This window comes from Elaeis guineensis, chromosome 15 (genome assembly GCF_000442705.2).
Source record: "Elaeis guineensis isolate ETL-2024a chromosome 15, EG11, whole genome shotgun sequence".
Lineage (NCBI taxonomy): Eukaryota > Viridiplantae > Streptophyta > Magnoliopsida > Arecales > Arecaceae > Elaeis > Elaeis guineensis.
This window is the reverse complement of record NC_026007.2, coordinates 42338630-42358239: the sequence shown is the minus strand read 5'-3', so window position 1 is coordinate 42358239 and position 19610 is coordinate 42338630. Positions and strand designations below refer to the sequence as shown.

Sequence of the window (19610 nt, the reverse complement as noted above, 5' to 3'; positions counted from 1 at the left end):
AATCCAAACTGAATCCAATTCAATTGGACTTGATCCAAAAATAATTACTCAATCAAATTGAGTTAATTAGTGATTAAATCACTAATTAAACCTTTCATAAATGTTGAGTCCAAATCCGATGGGCAATCAGGCATCAGAGACCATCGATATAAAACCCTGATCAAAGAGTTCAAATTTCAAATTCAAAATTCGAAATTCAAAATTTTGACCCCGATACCCAAAATTTGTGGAACTCAAAATTAGAGAATCCTAATTCTCAATCATAGAGTCTCAGATAGATAAGACTCATAATCAGCCATCAGATCAGAAAGGAACCTCTAATGTGTGTGACCCCGCAGGTTCGAACCTAAGCCGGTAGCACAGGAACCAATTTCTGTACTAATCGAAGTGACCATCTAGCAATGGTACCCGACGACCGGATAGGTCGAATAATCGCAATCGCAACATTCAGAACCTACGTGAATATGGTTACCGTATAATTCATCCCTTTTGACCCCTGTGTTTAGGATGACTCAGGGTTAAACTGTCAACCCTGATGATATCATCCGAATCGTGCTCAACTCAATTAGTCCTGTGACTCCTCACTAGGACTACCCTGGCCAAGGTTTTGCTAAATTGAAACATGACTGTACACAGCTCCTAAACTGGAGTGGTCAATCCCATCTTGACACACGCACCGACAAGTCAAGTACTTGACTACACCCAGCAACCTTCCATCACTGAATTAGAAATTCAGGTAGTCCAGTGCCTAAGTGCAGTGAGTTGCTTGCAAGTCACCGTGGCGGTCTCAGGTCGGAGGGACATTTATACCCATATCCCATCGGAGCAAATCTTGACAGCAGAAATAGCTCCGGAGTTGGTCACGTTCAGTGCAGATGTACCATTACATCTCACCTGTATGCCATACCAGTGTCTCCACACTCTTTGGTTATGAGGACAACCAACCCATATGGCACACAACGACCTATGCTCGATAAATGTTGTCATCCTTGGTAACAACGTATCATTTGGTCGCGAACATGTTTAAGGACTAAACGATAAATCCTCCTTTGTCGAGTCTAAATAGTCCTAAGGACTTCACCACAACACAGGAGTTCATTAGAAGATGAAATATTTGTGATGAAAAAATACCAAAATAACTTTTATTTATTTATAATTCATGTACTAATACAAAAGGAGCACAACCGTCAACAGGCTGACGATTGGCTTTGGGATACTATTCCCAACAGGGGAGTCATGGCCATCACCGTGGCCTACCACGTGGGGCCTGTTTGCGGAGAGTGGAGCAGCGTCCGTTGTCGCGACTTGCCAGAGAGTGGTGGAGCCACGCGGAATCCATCGCAGGAAGTGGAGCAGAGTCGTGGCCATTACTGTGGCCTGCTAGGGAGTCCAAGCCTGTCGATCGAAGCTCGGTTGAGGTGTCTGGTGGAGAGAGGTAGCTATCCATCTGAGAGGAGCTCGGATGTTGCTGGCGAGCCTTCTACCGTTGGGTTCCTTGGGCGTTAATACTGCAGGCGAGGGCCATTTGCTATAGGAGCTCGGTCAGAGGCTTTCCGTAGATGAAGTTCGATTTTACGCAGAATTCGGCAGCGGGTCGACCGGCAGTGGATGTCAGATGGTGCTGGAGAGGTTCATCCATTGGGGGGGTCCGGCTGCTGGAGTCTGTGTGTCGTAGGAGTTCGTCCAGAATCTGTCCGCTACAGAAGTTCGGTCAGAGTCCGATCTCTGTAGAAGCCCGGATGGGGACATTCATTGAGGAAGCTTGGCCGAAGCCTGCCTGCAATAGAAATCCGGAAGGAATTCATCCACAATGGAAGCTCGGGTGAAGGCTTACAGTGAAAATCCGACGCAGATCGCTCGTAGTAGAAATTTAAAGTAGACCACTTGTAGCAGAAGCTCAGAGTAGATCGCTTGTAGCAGAAGCTCGGAGTAGATCGCTTGCAGTAGATGCTCGGAGTAGATCGCTTGCAGTAGAAGCTCGGAGTCCGGCCCTTGTAAGAGTTCGGATGAAGTCTACCTGCAGCCGGATTTTGGGGAAGAAGTTCGGCTCCCGTAGGAGCCCGGATGAAGTCTACCTGCAGTCAGAGTTTGGGAAAGAAGTCTGACTCTCGTAGGAGCCCGAACGAAGGCTACCTGCAACCGGAGTTCGGGGAAGAAGTCTGGCTCCCGTAGGAGCCCAGATGGAGTCTAGAAGGTGGTCGACCACCATAGAAACTTGGATGGAGTCCATCCGTCGTGGAGAATCTGGTTGACACTAGTGGGGGTTTATCCGTCGGTAGAACTCGAGAACATTGTGGAGGCTCGGCCGTCGGAGAGGTTCAAAAAGATGTCATCGAAGGTCGGACGTCGGTAGAATCCCTGGAGGGTCACTCCTGACACGAACTTCGGCTGGGGGGTATTTTATACCCAACATATGGAAATCAATATTTTGAGGAGTTAGTTGGCGGGTCAAATTCTTTCTCTGAATTTAAAACTCAATTAGTCTAGCATCAAAATATAATGAGTTGCTTGCAAGTCACTGTGGTGATCTCAGGTCGGAGGGACACTTATATATGTACCCTTTGTGAGCCACTCTTGACAGCAGAGTGCTCTGCAGTTGGTCACATTCAATGACAATGTACTCCTATATCTCACCTGCATGTCATACCAGTATCTCCACACCATTTGATTACGAAGACAACCAACGATCTATACTTGATATCGCTATCATCCTAGTAATAGCATATCGTTTGGTCGCAAATCAGTTTAAGGACTATGCGATAAATCCTCCTTTATCGATCAAAGTAATCTTAAGAACTTTATCACAACACAGGAGTTCATTAGAAGTTGTAATCTTGTGATGAAAAAGGTTAAATAACTTTTATTATTTATCAATTCATATACATTTATAATTAGCACAATCGTCAAACGATTGATTTTAGGACACAATTCCCAACAACTCTCACTTAGACTAAAGCCAATCAGTATAGTATCATATATCCATCTTCGATTTATCATCTCAGAACTCTTAGATATTGAGGCTTTAGTAAATGGATTGGTCAAATTCCTCTTTTCATCAATCTTCTAAAGATTGACGTCACCTTAACAAATTTTTTGAATAAGATGGTAGCGATGCAAAATGCTTAGTAAGCTAATAGGACTTCGGCTCCTCAACATGAGCTATGGCTCTAGTACTGTATAATACAGCAAAACCACCATCGAAGGATGTCAATCCTAGCTTGCCAATGAACCTCTACAATCACATAGCTTCTTTGCAAGTATCGGATGTTGCAATATATTCTGCCTCGCAAATTGAATTTGGCTATAATTTTTTGCTTGAAACTTTTCCAACATATTGCTCCATTATTTAGGGTAAGAATGTATTTCATCACATTCTTGCTAGTATTATATCCAATTAAAAATTGAAGTCAAATTTTATAAGTTTTAAATCAGATTCTCCATTACCGAGTCACTGGTCCTTAGTATTTCTCAAATACTTAAGGATGACTTTCCAGTGATTCTCACCCAGATCTTGCAAGTATTCACTCACTACCCCTAGTGAGTTTATCATATCCGATCTCGTACATGATGTACATGACAGAATAAATTTTATTCATAAACACTCTATGTATGTTGGACTGGGATAACCCAAGTAGTCTCTTAGATCTATCTCTATAGATCTTCATCCCTAGGCTGAGAGATGCTTTTTTCAAATCCTTTATGGAGAACAATGATAACATCGAAATCTTTGTTCTCTGTAATGTAAGGAATGTCATTTTCAATTAAGAAAATTTTATTCACATACAAAATAAGAAATATACTCACAGAACTATCAATCCATTTGTATTTGCATGATTCTTCTTCGTTCTCAATGAAGCCATACGTTTTGATAATTTTATCAAAATGTATGTTTCAACTCTAAAATATTTAACATTATCAAAGGAGAAAATATCTCGTTATGGTTAATATCATAATGTTGACAATATCCTTAGGCAACCAGATGAACTTTGTAGGTCTCCACCTTCTCGTCTGCATCCTTTGATCCTATTGAAGATCCACTTACACCCTATGGGCATTATCCTTTCGAGTGGATCAACATGTGTCTATACACCGTTGATCTTCATAGACTCAATTTTGGACTTTATGGCTTCAAGCCATTAATCAGAGTCGAACCTTTACATGGCATCCATATAAGTGATCAGATCCTTATTGTTCTCATCAAGTTCAACCAAATCACGTCCCGGATCTAGATACCAAAGTGTTTATCCGACGGATGTGGTACTTTATCGGATCTCTTTATTAGTATCTCTACAATGGATTTAGAATTTGATCTAATCAAATCTGATTCTATGGGTTCACTAGATTGTGTCGGTTCTTTTACCTATCAAATTTCAAAAGTTTCACATCAAAAGTATCAGTTCCTTCACTAAGGTACTCTTTTTCTAAAAGAAATACCGAACAACTTTTGTTCTTTAGCAAGATAGAAGTTATATCCCCTAGATTCTTTGAGATTATCCTACAAAATAATATATATAGGATCAGAATCCAAGCTAATCGATCTGTAAATGCTTGATATTAAATAAACACTCTCAAATCTTAAGGTAAGAAAATATCGGCTTATGCCAAGTCCATATCTCATATGAAGTCCTTGCGACTAATTAATTCGGAATCCAGTTCAAAATATGACAAATGATCTTAAGAGCATAACCTTAAATAGAGACTGACAGTCATGTAAACCCCATCATGGATCAAACTATGTCTAGTAAAGTCGATTCCAATGAAAGAGAATCCTATTCTCTTCTAGATATATCAAAACTTACCTGAAAGGCATTCTCCTTTTTGGTCTGATCGAAGAGTTTCAATGTCTTTTCAGTTTATTTCTCTACCTTATTAAGAAATTATTTAAATATTTTAAATAATCTAAATTTATGGCAAACATATTCGTAGATCCAATACATCAAAATATATCAGACTCAGAATATTATTGGCTCGCTCATCTTTTCTAACAAAAAGTGATTCAGTCATCTTACTAAAGAGATAGGATTGACAGATTGATAATGATTCACAATCATTGACTTTGAGAATTATCTCCTATTGATCCAATTCTTATTTATATGATCAAGTCTAAATTGCCAAAAGTAGGAATTCATGACATAGTCTATTTTAGGATATGTAATTTGGTATGTACATTACACTTACAGGCTGTGACTATTTGTAAATGTCATTTCTTTAGTTGTCCACCACAATTTTGACATCATTCATAATGATATCACAAAAAATTTTTAGACAATTGTGACAATCACTAAAATAACATTATTAGAATTAAAAATAGGCTTGATAATTTCTAAAATCAGGATTGAAACATAACTTCCACTCCAACATTCTGGAACCTCTTATTGTTTTTAAACTTTCTACTAACTTGAAGTCATTGCAATAATTTGTATAAACTTCTGATATCCAATACTCTGATAGTAGTGTTACAGATAGAGAAATAACAAGGTATTATCATATAAGTATTTTATCCAATAATTTTTTGCTGATTTCTCTTTCATAGCCTATTTGGGTTAAGGAATTCTGCCAGACTAGATTAATCTTAGACTCTTTTGTCAGTTCGGGTTCCTCAGTCCAAACATGACTCTTTTGCATCCTTTTTTTTTCTCAAAGGATTGTTACCCTACTGAAGACATATTTTCAGAGGTGCAAAAAAGCTCCTTCAACTTTTGAAGAATTTTCTCCTATGAGTATCATTGAATTCACAACTAAATTCATATTCTTTTTTGCTCTAAAAAATATTATATGATAATACAATCATTTAGCTACTTCTAATAAGTGCCTTTAATCACATCATGTGTGTTGGATGTAAAAATATTAGGTGCTGGATCTGTAATCATATATAGGACCTATTCGTACTCTAGAACTATTTACAATTTTCGATACCAATTATCAAAGTTGGATCCAATAAGTCAGTCACTGTCAAATAGTGAACGGAACAATAGATATCTAGCCATAACTGAAAGAAAAATATAAGACCTCTATGTTTATGAACTGATTAAGCCTAAAGACTTGAACTTTAGTCTAAAAGTTTTTTTACTATTTTAGTCGAATTGGTGGCCTCTACCTCCAATCCGAAAAATTATCCTAATTCCTTAGTGGGTACTAGAATCTACATAGACTGCACACGAGCCTGACTTTGACTGGCTCACCTATATCCATCTATAGGTAGGCTCTTAACCAATTATTTCAGTAAATAATTTTTAGTAATTGATTTAGCTCTAGATAACTTTTCAATTGACTTTGGTCTTCTCTGCAAGTCTTGGTTAGATCCAACCATTAACATGATCATACTCAAGAATCTAATTACTAAATGATCAGGCCCAACTTTAGTCGGCTAATCTGACTACTCACTTGAGAGACTCAATTGAGACATTATATTATGAATGATAATTCTAATAGCAGATGAGTATTAGGCCTTTGGGCCTCCAATGATCATCATACTATTGGACCCATTATCACCCAACTTAATAGGAGGCTATAACTTAGCTATCACCAAAACTAACTTATTTTAGAAATCTAATAATTTAGAAGATTTAATTTGAGAATTAAAAAAATAAGAAAAAAGATCAATTAGTAGACCATAATCCTCTCATTGACTTCATCAAGTCATTGAATCGGATTAAGGTCATACTGGTTGAATTGGCACCTAGATCAGTCATACTGATCAACCTTAATGGCATGGGTTAACTTGAATCACTTAACGATCTAATCAAAATCTAATTCACCAAATTAGCCAGGTAAGTGAGATCGATGGGAGGGTTTGCTAAGCTTGCCTTAGAGACCATCGAAATAGTCAGGTAAGTCGCTCTCAATTAAAAACCATCGATCGAAATGCTAAACTTACCTTAGACACTAATTGGTTAATTAGTTTTGATTTGACCAACATAATGATTTAGATTCAACCACTGAGCTACAATCAAGATCCGTTTGGTCTAATCAAAGATATGGACTTGACCATCTACAACTATTATATTAGAGAAATCCTGATTAATCTAATTCAATATTTGGTTAGACTTAATCAATTTCTCTATATAGTCAATTAATTCTTTGATTCTAGCATTAGGTCAACCCAATTAAAAAGATCTAATTTGAGCTAACCCATGTCTCCATGTTTTATACAATAGCATTAGATCTTAAATCATAATTCTAGATCTAATCGATTATATACTTAATTTTTAATTAAGTTTCAGCATCAACATGGGTTTAAGATTAGGTTTGAAATAATTTTAACCTTTTTATTTTGTAAATAATTTATAATAAATTTTATGTAAAGATTTTCTATTCAGAAACTAAGTCGACTCAATCAACATTGAGCTGGCTGCACAAGGAGACTAGGTCAACTCAGTTCAAAACTGGGTCTACTCAGTAATTGTACGAGTATGATTCAAAGAGTTTTAGATCTAAAAAATCTTGCATAATTCTAAAATAAAATCAATCATAAACTTTTTTTTAGATCATATTTAAAATTTTTTATGATTCAAGATTTTATTTTCTCATGATTAAAATAATTTTAATCATATATATTAGATATTTTATTTTTCATACAATTTTGTATCACATACAACAAACTTAGGATTTCAAGATCTAGGATTTTGTAGAAAAATAAGTTCTTTCTTTTGTGTTCTTCTTTATGGGATCTAATCACATGACACCCCTACATGTCATAAAAGCACCCCATCGAATGGAAAGAGAGGGTTTTTAAACCCTTCTTGCTCCTATGACTGGACGGCCTGGTGATCAACCCAATCCAAGTACTTGCTAATCGGACTATCTAATCTAATCATATATTATATATGCTTAAATTTAGACATAATCTAAAATATATCAGATCTGATTACAATCTTAGATCATATCTAAATCAAATCATAAATATCACATGTAACATGTAAAATCAGATTTTATCAAAGATCAGCATAAACTATGACAACCTGTTCACTGTAAGAGGTAAATCCTACAGCAGGACAATCTTATATCAGTTTGTGCGATCTATCATTAATTAAATTTAGATCTAAGATATCACATATCAAATCTAAATAAAATTAAATTTTAAATTTAATATTTACATATAACATGTCATAATGAATCTGACTCTGATACCACTGTTGAAAAATATAGACGATTTCATGCATGTATTTCAAAATTTTTTGAATAAATTATAGTAGAAGATAATTAAATTAATTAAATTAATCTCATATACATATGATCTAATCATAAAATCAATCTACTCTAGGATTTATGATATGATATGTTGCATATAAAATCTAAAATAATCATATGATAAAATCTGTATGCATGGATGTAAGCAGTAGATCAAATCTACACCTATCTGAGTTCAGAACTTGATACCTGAGTGCAGATCGACGATCATCACTGTTGAAAAATCTAGTAGATATGATCCTTACTGATTATTCACAGCCGCACATGTATCCGATTTCTACAAAAGGTCCACTCGAAGCCCCAATCTGTTCGATCTTCTCGAGAATGCTAGTTCGCACGAAGATCTTCTTCTTGACTGATCTGGATCTTTTTTTAAAATTTTTAAAACCTTTCTAGAGGTTGAAGATGTACTTCTAGAAGAGATGAAGAGGTGAAAGAAAGATAGAGAAGAAATTATTTTTTCTCTTATTTTTCTCTCTTCCCAAACCCATAGGAATAAAACCTTAGAAAGTAGGTTTCGCACACACCCAAAGAAGAAGGACTCTCCTCTTCTTTTTTTTATGCCAAGAACCATGCCTCAAAGCCCAAAACATGAAGAGCACTCTTTCTTCTCTATTACATGCATAAAAGAAGAATAAAACCTTTTTATTTTAGGCATGTAAGAGGTTAGGGTGAAGAGTCCTAGAAATCTTGGACTCTTCCGAGAGATATCACCTCCTCACAATTCCCATGCCCAAAAGAAATATGTGATGCCCCTTCTTTTATTTTTCCATGATGAAACCAGATCCTATCTGATTTCCCATAGTGAAGAACTCTTATTTTGTCACACAAAATAATGGAATAAAAGTAAGTGGCATTGAGAGGTTGTAGATAATGCCAAACATTATCTATAAGATATCTTATTTCAAATCAGATTTGAACATACCATTTAAAACTAGATTTTAGCCAAATTTGGAGATACAGAAGGAAAAGAACTCTTTGGCATGAAAATATCTCACACAAAAAACTTTATGACATGAAGAAAGGTGGGCATTGAAAATTGGTGGCGCAAGGGAGAAGAGTCCATTCCAATATGGACTCTTAATTTTTTTATTTGAATCTTAACCAAATCTCATCTGGTTTAGTCTAAATAAAATAGATGAAATCCAATCTAATTAAGTTTATAATTTTTTAATCAAATCTCAATCAAATTAGAAATTGATTGAACCAAAGTTTCGATCAAATCAGGAATAATTCTCCCTTAGTAATTAGATCATCTCATAACCTAATCGGATCAAATCTAATTGAATCTAATTCAATTAGATGTTATTTAATCTCTTTTTTTTAATTAAATTGAGCTAATCAGCAATCTAATTACTAACTAATTCTTTATTAATTTACTAACACTTAGTGAATAAATTTATTGCAACTTTTGCACAAGGTTATGAAGAAAAAATCGACTTTTTCCTTGTAGGATCTTCCAGATCTAATGAGATCTGGGGCAGAATATTTCAAAAAAAATTATCCTATGATATTTCAGATCTAAGATCTATTAGATCTAATTCCTATTATTTAATATTAAATTTAAAATTAAATCTAAAAATATGAGGAATAGAGAAATACCTCTAAGGTAACTAGATTATCCTGTAGATGATCGCAGCAATGTCTGAGGTTCTAAAATAGCCACGCAGTCGTCTGGCCTCTATCAATATCCACTCGAGCAGGATCTGGATCATCTTCTTCTCATGAATCTTTGCTTCAAAAATCAAATCTGGATCAGATCTGGAAGATCTTCAAAAGATTTTTTGAAGGACCATCCTTCTTGTTCTTCAGGGTGGCCAGGTACTGAGGATAATTCCACTTCCAATGACCGTCTGAATTATAGTGAAAATATTTTTCTTTTTCAGCAGCCTTCTTCTTCGGTTCCATCTTCTTCTTCTTTCCATCCACCTTCTACTTCTTCGCAGACTTCTTCTTCTTTCCAAAAGACTTTCTCTTGGAAGAAGTCTGCTCCACAGTAAGGACTGAGCCTTTTTGAACTCTTCAAAGAAAGCTCAGCCATAACCAATATGTTCATTAACTCAGTCAAGGTACACTGCATCTTATGCATATGGAAGTTCCTGATGAACTGACTATATGCATCAGACAAGGATTGAAGGATCACATCAATCTGAAAATCTCTATCTAAGATGACACCGAGCTTCTCAAGCTCCTCAAGATCTTTGATCATTGACAAACAATGATCTTGGACTGACTGCCCATCACACATTTTAGCCTTAAAAGTCTTTGGCAGACTTGATACTTGGCTGTGCGACTTTGTTCACCAAACAACTCTTGTAGGTGAGCCAACATTTGGTGGGTAGTCATAATATTCTCATGCTGGCACTGTAAGTCATCAGACATGGCATCCAACATGTAGTACCTGGCTTTGTTATCGTCATCCATCCACTTTTTCAGAGACGCTCTCTGTTCAGCAGTCGGATGTGCTGGTATGGCAGGTGGGTCCTGGTCCAAGATATGACTTTAAGATATAATTTCCAACAATCAAATCATTTGATTTCATCAAGAATGAGGAGGAACCATGCATATTCAAGAAGGTCAGTGGGAGGGCTATCTCATTCCTCGTATTGTACGTAGATGATATCCTCCTAATTGGGAATGACATTCTCATGATGACTTCTGTGAAACTTTAGTTATCCAAAGAGTTCTCTATGAAAGATCTTGGAGAAACATCCTATATTCTAAGAATAAAAGTCTATGGAGATAGATCTAAGAGGATGCTAGATTTGTCATAGTGACTGTACATAGAGAAAGTGCTGAATTATTTCAGCATGAAAAACTTCAAGAGGAGTTTGTTGCCTTTTATGCATGGAGTTCATCTCTTCAAGAAGATGTGCTCTAGCATATTTGAGGAGATTCAATGTTTGAACAAGATCTCTTATGTTTCAGCTATAAAGAGCCTCATGTATACAATACTATATACTCTACCTGATATTACTCTTGCTGTGAGTGTCACAAGTAGATATCAGTCGAATCCTGATGAGGAACACTGGATTGCTATGCAGAATATCCTTAAGTACTTGAGAAGGACCAAGGATCTCTTCTTGATCTTTAGAATAGGAGACTTGTAGGTATAGAGATACACAGACTCTAGACTTTATATCTGACGCTGATGATAGAAAGTCTATATCAGATTTTATTTTCCTGTGTAATGATTGTGTGGTTAGCTGAAAGAGTTCTAATCAACTGATTATTGCAGATTCCATCTTAGAGGTAGAATACATTGCCGCATCGGAGACTGCTAAGAAAGGATTCTAGTTTAAGAAGTTCATTGTAGAGTTGGATATGATGCCATCAGATGATGTTTTAATCTTCTACGATAATAATGGTGCCATAGCGCTTGCTAAGGAATCGAGGTCTCACCAGAAGTTCAAGCACATCTAGTGGTGGTTTCATTTGATTCACAAATACCTCGAGAAGAAGTTCGTTAAGGTGCAGAGAGTTGACTCCACAGAGAATGTGACTGATCCATTAACCAAGCTGCTGAGCCAACAGAAGACTGAAGCTCACCATAAGAAGATGGAGTTTAGATTTATGGCCAAATAACTTTAGATCAAGTGTGAGTTTGTTAGATGTATGTCCTAAAAGTCAGATTGGCTGATACATGTATACATTCTAGAGGCATAACTTTATAATTGAATTTTAAAATAAATAAAATTTAGATTATTTTTTCATTCATGTTGTATTTTAATTGTATCCATGAATCATCCGAGAAATTGATGGATGAAGACACGTATTATGAAGAGTTGAGAATTTAAGGTACGTATCATTAGTAGTCAATTCCTAAATACTCCCAATCGATAGATTGTCATGGGGATGGTAATTGATCCGGATAGATAAGTGTACAGATTACTTTCCTTCATGGATAGACGAGTCTTGAGTCGACAGTGTAGGGATATTGGAGTGAGAGTGCATGTGCTTAATAAAGATCCAGGATACTGAGCATGACTAATATAAGAAGTTACTAGAATGGCTACCCACTCATTAGTGACTTACTCAAAGTTGTAGTGGTGTAGATAGTTCTTTGACCTGCGGTGCCTCGGCTATTTACAGTGGGGTTGCTATAGTTTGACTGCATAATTACTTGATTACCTAGCCATTTGGAATCTTGCGGTGTATGTTGGCTATAATATATCCATTGTAGGAATAGGATGTGCACGTAGAAGGGATCTGTCGATCCTGATAGATAGGGAGAGGTCTTGTGTAATTTATGAGACTGAGTCCTAAAATTCATAGCTATGATAGATGAATGATGGAAAGAAGTTTTCATAAGGTTTCACATGGACTTGAGTCAATTGAATCTAACATATGACGGATGAATAGATTTGATCAGTTATCCTTGATCTATGTCTTATCGGGATCCATAACAGAAGAATTGAACTATACGGTAATTGCACCTAGAGGTTCATTACTTTTATTTTACTGGATCGTCACTACATACTGCTAAATATCACTGGTAGATTATGGGACCCGTCAAGCATCATCTTGATGATCGATGACCCTCGAAGGACAGAGTTGGAATTATTTCAATCCATCGAAAAGAGTTTTGATGATGTTGTGATAGAGATCATAATATATCTCACTATCAGTCAGAATAGAACCTATTGGGTCACACACAAAAGAGATTTTTATCTGATCAGATGGTTGATTAACGATTATGAATCGTTGAAGGATAAAATCATCAATATGATTGATGATTAAATTTAAGCAAAAGTTACAATTAAGTAATTCACTAAGTGTTAGTAAATTATAAAAAAATTAATTAGTAATTAGATTACTAATTGGCTCAATTTGATTGAGCAATGAGGTTCAGATCAAGTCTAATTAAATTGGATTCAGTTTGATTTGGATTAGATTTAATTGGATCAAGTCTAATTACGAGGGAGACTAATATCTGATTTGATCAAAATTTGAATTTAATTAATTTCTAATTGGATTAGAAATTTATTGAGAAGATTAGATTTTTAATTTAATTAGGTTCCTTTCTCTATTTGGATCCAACCAAATTAGATTTGGTTTAAACCAAAATAAAAAATCCAAAGTCCCAAAACTCTAGGGCTTCTCCCTTGCGCACGCCCCATGATCTCCATGAGAATTATTTCATGCTAAAGCATTTCTACATGAGGAATTTTTGCATGAATGAAAGAGGGCGCAGAGAGGGTGGGGTGGCATCTGTTGATGACTCACATCTTTATCTCTTTCCTAATTTTAATTCGATTCAAATCAAGAGATAATGATAAGAAGGGTAGGTTGTTTCTTTATGAGTCATCATCCTTATTCTTTTCAAATTTGAATTTGATTCAAATCAAGAGATGAGAGGATAAGAAGGAAAGAAATCCTAGAATTATGGTAAGAAAGGAGGCACCTCCTCCTAACCCTAATTCCTTCCTCCCTTATAAATAGGGTCCAAAAGTTGGGTGCCTGAGATAAGAAAAAATAAAGAAAAAATTTGAGAAAAAATTGTTTTCTCAAGCTGAGCCCCTCTTCCCTCTTCGTCCTCCTCCTATTCTTCTCCATCTCTAGAGGATATATGAGATTTGAGAAAAAAATACTTCAGCCATCAAAGAGGAGATCTCTGCAAGGGAGCTAGCACCTCAGAGAGATCATCTCGTCTCTAATTAGAATGAGTCCTCATGTGGATATCTGTGGAGTTGGATACGTGCGCGGCTAGAGAAATCGTTCAGATTTATGATCATTGACCACGGTATAGTACGATCCATGCAAAGGTATTGAGATTTAATCTCAATATTGTTTTAATTTTATTTTCAGATTACATGTATGTTTTAGATCTGGGGCACGGATAGATGATAGATATGATCTATTACATATGGGGTTAAAGGATTTAACCTAAATTTATTTTCGCTGCCATTTCAAAATTTTTGAAATCTATACATGCAAGCCTATCTGCTTTCTTACAGTTGGAATAGTATATAAAATTTCAGATGTGATTTAAGAAAACTATTGAGTTTTTCACCAACAGAAACTCCCCTACCTTTAATTGACCAGCTCTTTCTACCCCCATCACTTATGAGTATTTATCACCATCCCAAGCAACACTATCTCTAGATTCTTCATCATTATGTTGATTGTTGCTTGGTTTTTCTTATATCATCTCCTATTTATAGAAAAGACGCAATTCAGTTTGAATGGAACAAAATTAAAAAAAATGTATAAAAATGCTTTATATTGAAGGGTCATATATACTCACAATCGATGATTTCATTTTCTAAGTTTGTAGTCGAAAGTTGAGGCCCACTTTTCATGCTTAAGTCAAAGGCATCTCTAGGTATTATCTACCTTGGAATGAACCATTCATGATCTTTAGGGTCTTTGAACAAATATTACCTGTTTAGCTTGTAATAGAAACACAAATGGCTCATCATTTTTCAAAATCTTTTTAACTATAAGGCCGGCAATGCATAGGATGCTTGACTATGTTATAGAAACATAAGGTTTTTGTTTCCAACTCTTATCAAAAAAATCCTCTCTCTAAAGCATAAAAGCAAAAACTAGATCATCCAAGTGGGTCTAAAAAGCTTATCCCAAACATCCAAGATAACAGATGGTACAGAACAGTAATAAATGAAAAAAACTTTTTTATCACAATAATGGATCAAAAAAATCATTTGATAGCTTCTACCAAGTTAAATAATTACAATTGAACATAATACAAAATGATGTGATTGCACCAAATTAAAAAGAAGTGATCTTCATTCAAGCACATTTCAAACTATAGATGGATCTTGACAAGCGAAGAAGAAAATAAGGATAGTTTTTTTTAATCTTTTTTCTCACTTTCAAGACAATCAAAATTCTTATATCACTGGGCCTGGATCTAATAAGTGAAAAGCTTGTATATATCAAAAGCAATCAAAATGAAAACAAAGTGAAAACAGTTAGAAAAAATGACCTACATGATAGACGTGATCAAATTTGCAGACTGCAAGCACTTCTTATGTACTTAGCCATTCAAAATTAAGTTCGATTGAACTTGAGATATCTAATACCTAAATATTTTTCTATTAGTAATTCCTAAGTTAAAAAAAAAGAAGCTCATTCAGATAGGTATGATCCATGGCATATGATTTCAGAAAGTAAATTGAAAAGATTAAATAAGTAAAGCTCCAATTATTGGGATTGTGGAGCCTGATCCATCCCCTTGACCCGAGTCTTATTTGTGCGCTACAGTTGATAGTCGTAGGTCTTGCTGTGCGGTCAGCAGGCAGGAGGTCAAGGGGGGCAATACTCCCTTACTGGGGGGGTCGGGGTGAAACCCCACCAAGCAAACGATAGATGGTACATGATACTGATTGCAATATTGGATCATTATTTTTCTTTTCAAGCTACTTAAAAAAAAAAGAATCAAGACAATTACCAAGGTAGGTTGAATGTCGGAGAAGGAGATGGAGAGTAGGGGGTTCGGCATTGGTTTCCTGCAAAATTCTAGTAGTAGACAGTCGGAGGAGGGAAGGGAGAGCAGGGAGTCCAATGCGGTTCTAACGAATGACCCACTGTTGATCGGAGACTAGAGGTGGGAAGTGGCCAACCAGGTTCTAAAGATTGAACCTCATTGAGGAAGATCGGCAACATCCTGTGAGAAGAGAGAAAGGGAGAGGATTAAACCCAATCGGAGAAGGAAGGGTTGCTTACCATAGGCAGAAAGGGGCCCACCTATTTTCGAAGATTGAACTTCGTCGAGGAAGAACGATGACTCCTCACCATATGCCAGAGGGGTTCTTGAGTATAGCCGGCTCCCAGCCAAAGATGGGGGAGCAGCAGAAAGAGGAGAAAGAAGGCCTCAAAGTCAGCCAAACGACTCCCCACAGAACTCGTGTAGCAAGGGAGCAAAATAGGAGCACAACAAGGAGGGGGTTTTGAGTACAGTCGGGTCCCGATCAAAGATGGGGGAGCAGCAGGAAGAGACGGATAACCTCGCCATCAACTGGAGAAGAGAAAGAAGGCCTTGGAGTCAGCCGTCCATTGGAGGGAGGGGAGACGATGGGGAAGAGTGGGGAGGAGAGGAAGGGAGGGAGAGAGAGAGAGGAGAAAGAAAGAGAGGGAGAGCGAGAGGGAAGGAGAAGAAAAGAGAGGGGTCCAACGGCCGTCGGCCATCGGAAGAGGCCTCGATGCTCAAAGAAAAAGAAAAGGATATCTCACCATCTCACAAAAAGAGCTGGAGAAGATAAAGATGGGGGGGACACAACTACAAAATAGGGCTACGACTGTGGTTGAAAATTACTGTCGTAACTCAAAAAATCACTGTCATAGCTTATGACAGTGGTTAGACAATCACTGCCGCTATGACCGTCACCGTAGGCTTATGGCAATGATTTTTTAGGATATGGCAACGGTTGTATCAACTACTGTCATAGAAAGGTATGGCAGTAGTTTTGCAATCATTGCTATAGTAACTGCTGCCATCGGTTGTACAACCACTGCTATAGCATCTATGGCTGCGGTTGTCCAACTGCTGTCGTAGCTTGTCCAACCACTGTCATAGCTTGTGACAATGATTATGCCAACTGCTATCATAGATGCTACGGCTGCGGTTGCCAAACCGCTGTCATAGCCTTTCACTAGTCAAAATGACCTGTAGATAACGGACGATGGCCGATCGGTGGGAGGGGGTGGCTGGTGGGGGGCTACAGGCCCATCAAGGTGGTGGTGAACAATGACGGCGGCGGTGGCTGGGGGCGGGCAGCTGCCGATGGCTGACGGGCAGTGGCAGTGGCCGGCGAGCGGCAACAGTGATGGTAGGGTTTGGGTAGAGGTTGGACCTACGTGGTTGACTACTTAAGTCTTATATACAAATCATTTATTTCTTCTACAACTAATGTGAGACTATCACAATCAACCATAGGTTGGACCTACGGCAGTGGTTACCGATAACTACTGTCATAGGCTGACCTATGGCAATGATTATTGATAGCCACTGCCGTAGGTCCAATCTATGGCAGCAGTTGGTGACAACCGCTGTCATAGGTAGAGATATGGTAGTGGTTATCCTAACCACTGTCATAAGTATGATATGACAGTGTGTCACGCCCCCGACCCGAGATTTGTGAATCGAGGGTCGCGGCAACCGCCGCATATTCATGAAGAACTCTCTCCATAAGCATGCAAGGCATCTCATCACGATATCAATGCATCACAGCGGAATAAATTCAAATAATTATTATTCAACTGTAATTCAAGTAATTAAATCAAATGTCTTACATCCAAAAAAAATTTTGCTAAAAAATAAATCTAAGTTCAATGAAGTTGACAATGCTAATCTCGCTTCTAAAAGCTCTGTCCCAATGTTTCATCCCACGCTCAAAATTAATTATCTGAATCTGAAAAATAGAAGGAAAGGTAATGAGCTAGACAGCCCAGTAAGTAACAAATATGTCAACTAGATAATTCAGATATTATATAATTTTCAAGAATAATGCTGCAAATAAACATAAGAGTATATTTCATGCTGATTTAATACAAACCAAATATTTTCAAATATTCACATGTAATATAATCATAAATTCGATTCGATTCAAAAACACTCGTAACTCAACAGCCTTGACTATGACCAACGTTTAACCCCCATTGGCGGTGTCCAAAGAATACCAGCGCACAACCCCCACTGGCAGGGTCCACAAATACCAGCGCACAATCTCCACTAGCAGGGTCCACAAACACCAACGCACAACCCCCACGGCAGGGTCCATAAATACCAACGTATAATCCCCATTGGCAGGGTCCACTGAAACATAGTTAGGCCGAGAGCATAAATCCGATCTATATCAAAACACTTTGTACCACAATATATATCATAATCTTTCACTAAATATGTGCATAAATCGATATACCATAACATTTCAAAAGCACTTTTCTTTAAAAACAAAATTTCATAAATCATGCATAATTTCAGAGAATAATTATTTATTTTCAGAATAAATATGGAATATCTCGAGAAGATGATTCATTACTTACCTTTCACGGAGCACTGAATGAATAGATCGACTAACTTCTAGTAGATTCTTCCACGCCTATTATCCAAAATTATATTTTTACATTAATTTAATTCAAAATTAAATCTAACAAATCCCAAAATTAAAATCTCGCTTAAAATCAGACTCGTCTCTAAACTCGATCAGAATCATCAGATGAAGCCTTCCCCTATGCTAATCCTAGAAGGATAACTTTAGAGAGAGAAATCCATCAAGAGAGAGAGAAACAAGCTAGAGAGAGAAAATTCTAGAGAGAGAAAGTAGAGAGAGAAAGTCCAATTTCAGAGAGAGAAAGTCAGGGTTTAGACTGAAAGAAGAGAGAGAAGAGAGAGAAACTCTCTCTCTCATCAATTTCAATTTTTTTTAATTTATTTATTTATTTATTTACTTACTTATATATATATATAAATATATATATATATATATTTATTTTTATTATTATTATTATATTTTCTTTTCTTTTCTTTTTCTTTTTCTTCTTTTCTTTTTCTTCTTTTTCTTTTGTTTTTTTTTTCCTTTTCTTTTTCTCTTTTTCCTTCTTTCTCTTTTCTTTTTCTTCTTTTTCTTTTTCTTCTTTTTCTTCTTTTCTTCTTTTTCTTGGTTCTTCCCGTGCCGGAACAGGGGACCCTTGGTCCTCCGGCCTTGATCGGCCGTTCGGGCCATGGCCACCACGGCGGAGGCCGGCGGTCGACGGGGGCCACCCCCCGGTCACGGAGGAGCGTGGCCGGCGATCAATTCCGATTGCCGGCGCCGGAAAATCCAAAGAAAAAAAGCTCAAAAACAGGATCTCTTTCCCGTTCGGAAATCGACGACTCTCGTCGCCGGCAGCCGCGCACAGGAGCACGGAAGGAAGAGGAAGGAAGAGGGAAAAAAAAAGGAAACTTACCTTGACCTCCGGTGGCCTCGTCGGAGAGCAGTCACGGCGAGAACAAGGCAAGGGATCACGGCTCTTCTTCGGAAAAATCAGAGAGGAAAAGAGGGGAAAAGAGTCGATGGATCGATTCTAAAGAGAGGGGGTCTTCTTATAGAGAGTCCTAGGACTTCGAGGGGTCCTAGGATTCCTGATTCGCTTGGGTTTCGTCGGAGAAGAAGACTCCTACCGGGAGTCTTCTTCCCAATTTTTGATCCCCTATTTTTTTTTCGTTTCGGGCTTGGTCTGCTGGGCTGGGCTTTGTTTGGGTTGGGTTTTTTGGGCTATCACATTCTTCACCCCTAAAAAGAAATTTCGTCCTCGAAATTTTTCATACCTGTCACCATTATATTGGAAGCCTATGGATTCTGTTGAGTAAGCGCATAAACTCTTCCCTGGGTTTTAGAAATCTGTCCGCCACCCTTATGTTGTCCTTCATGAGTTTTTTTGCCAGCTTGATTTTCGATATTTAGCGGGCAGCTAGC

The 19610-nt window shown here is 37.2% G+C and overlaps 1 protein-coding gene across 1 annotated transcript in view; it reads right to left on the bottom strand.

Moving 5' to 3' along the window:
• The window catches only part of LOC105061495 (3-ketoacyl-CoA thiolase 2, peroxisomal-like), a 63677-nt gene extending 46916 nt beyond the window's left edge, over window positions 1-16761 (bottom strand). Inside the window, exon 1 of the mRNA XM_073249064.1 lies at window positions 16594-16761. Coding sequence (XP_073105165.1) covers window positions 16594-16761 — 168 coding nt within the window. The remainder of the gene's footprint in view (window positions 1-16593) is intronic.
• Between the last annotated feature and the right edge of the window lie 2849 nt (window positions 16762-19610).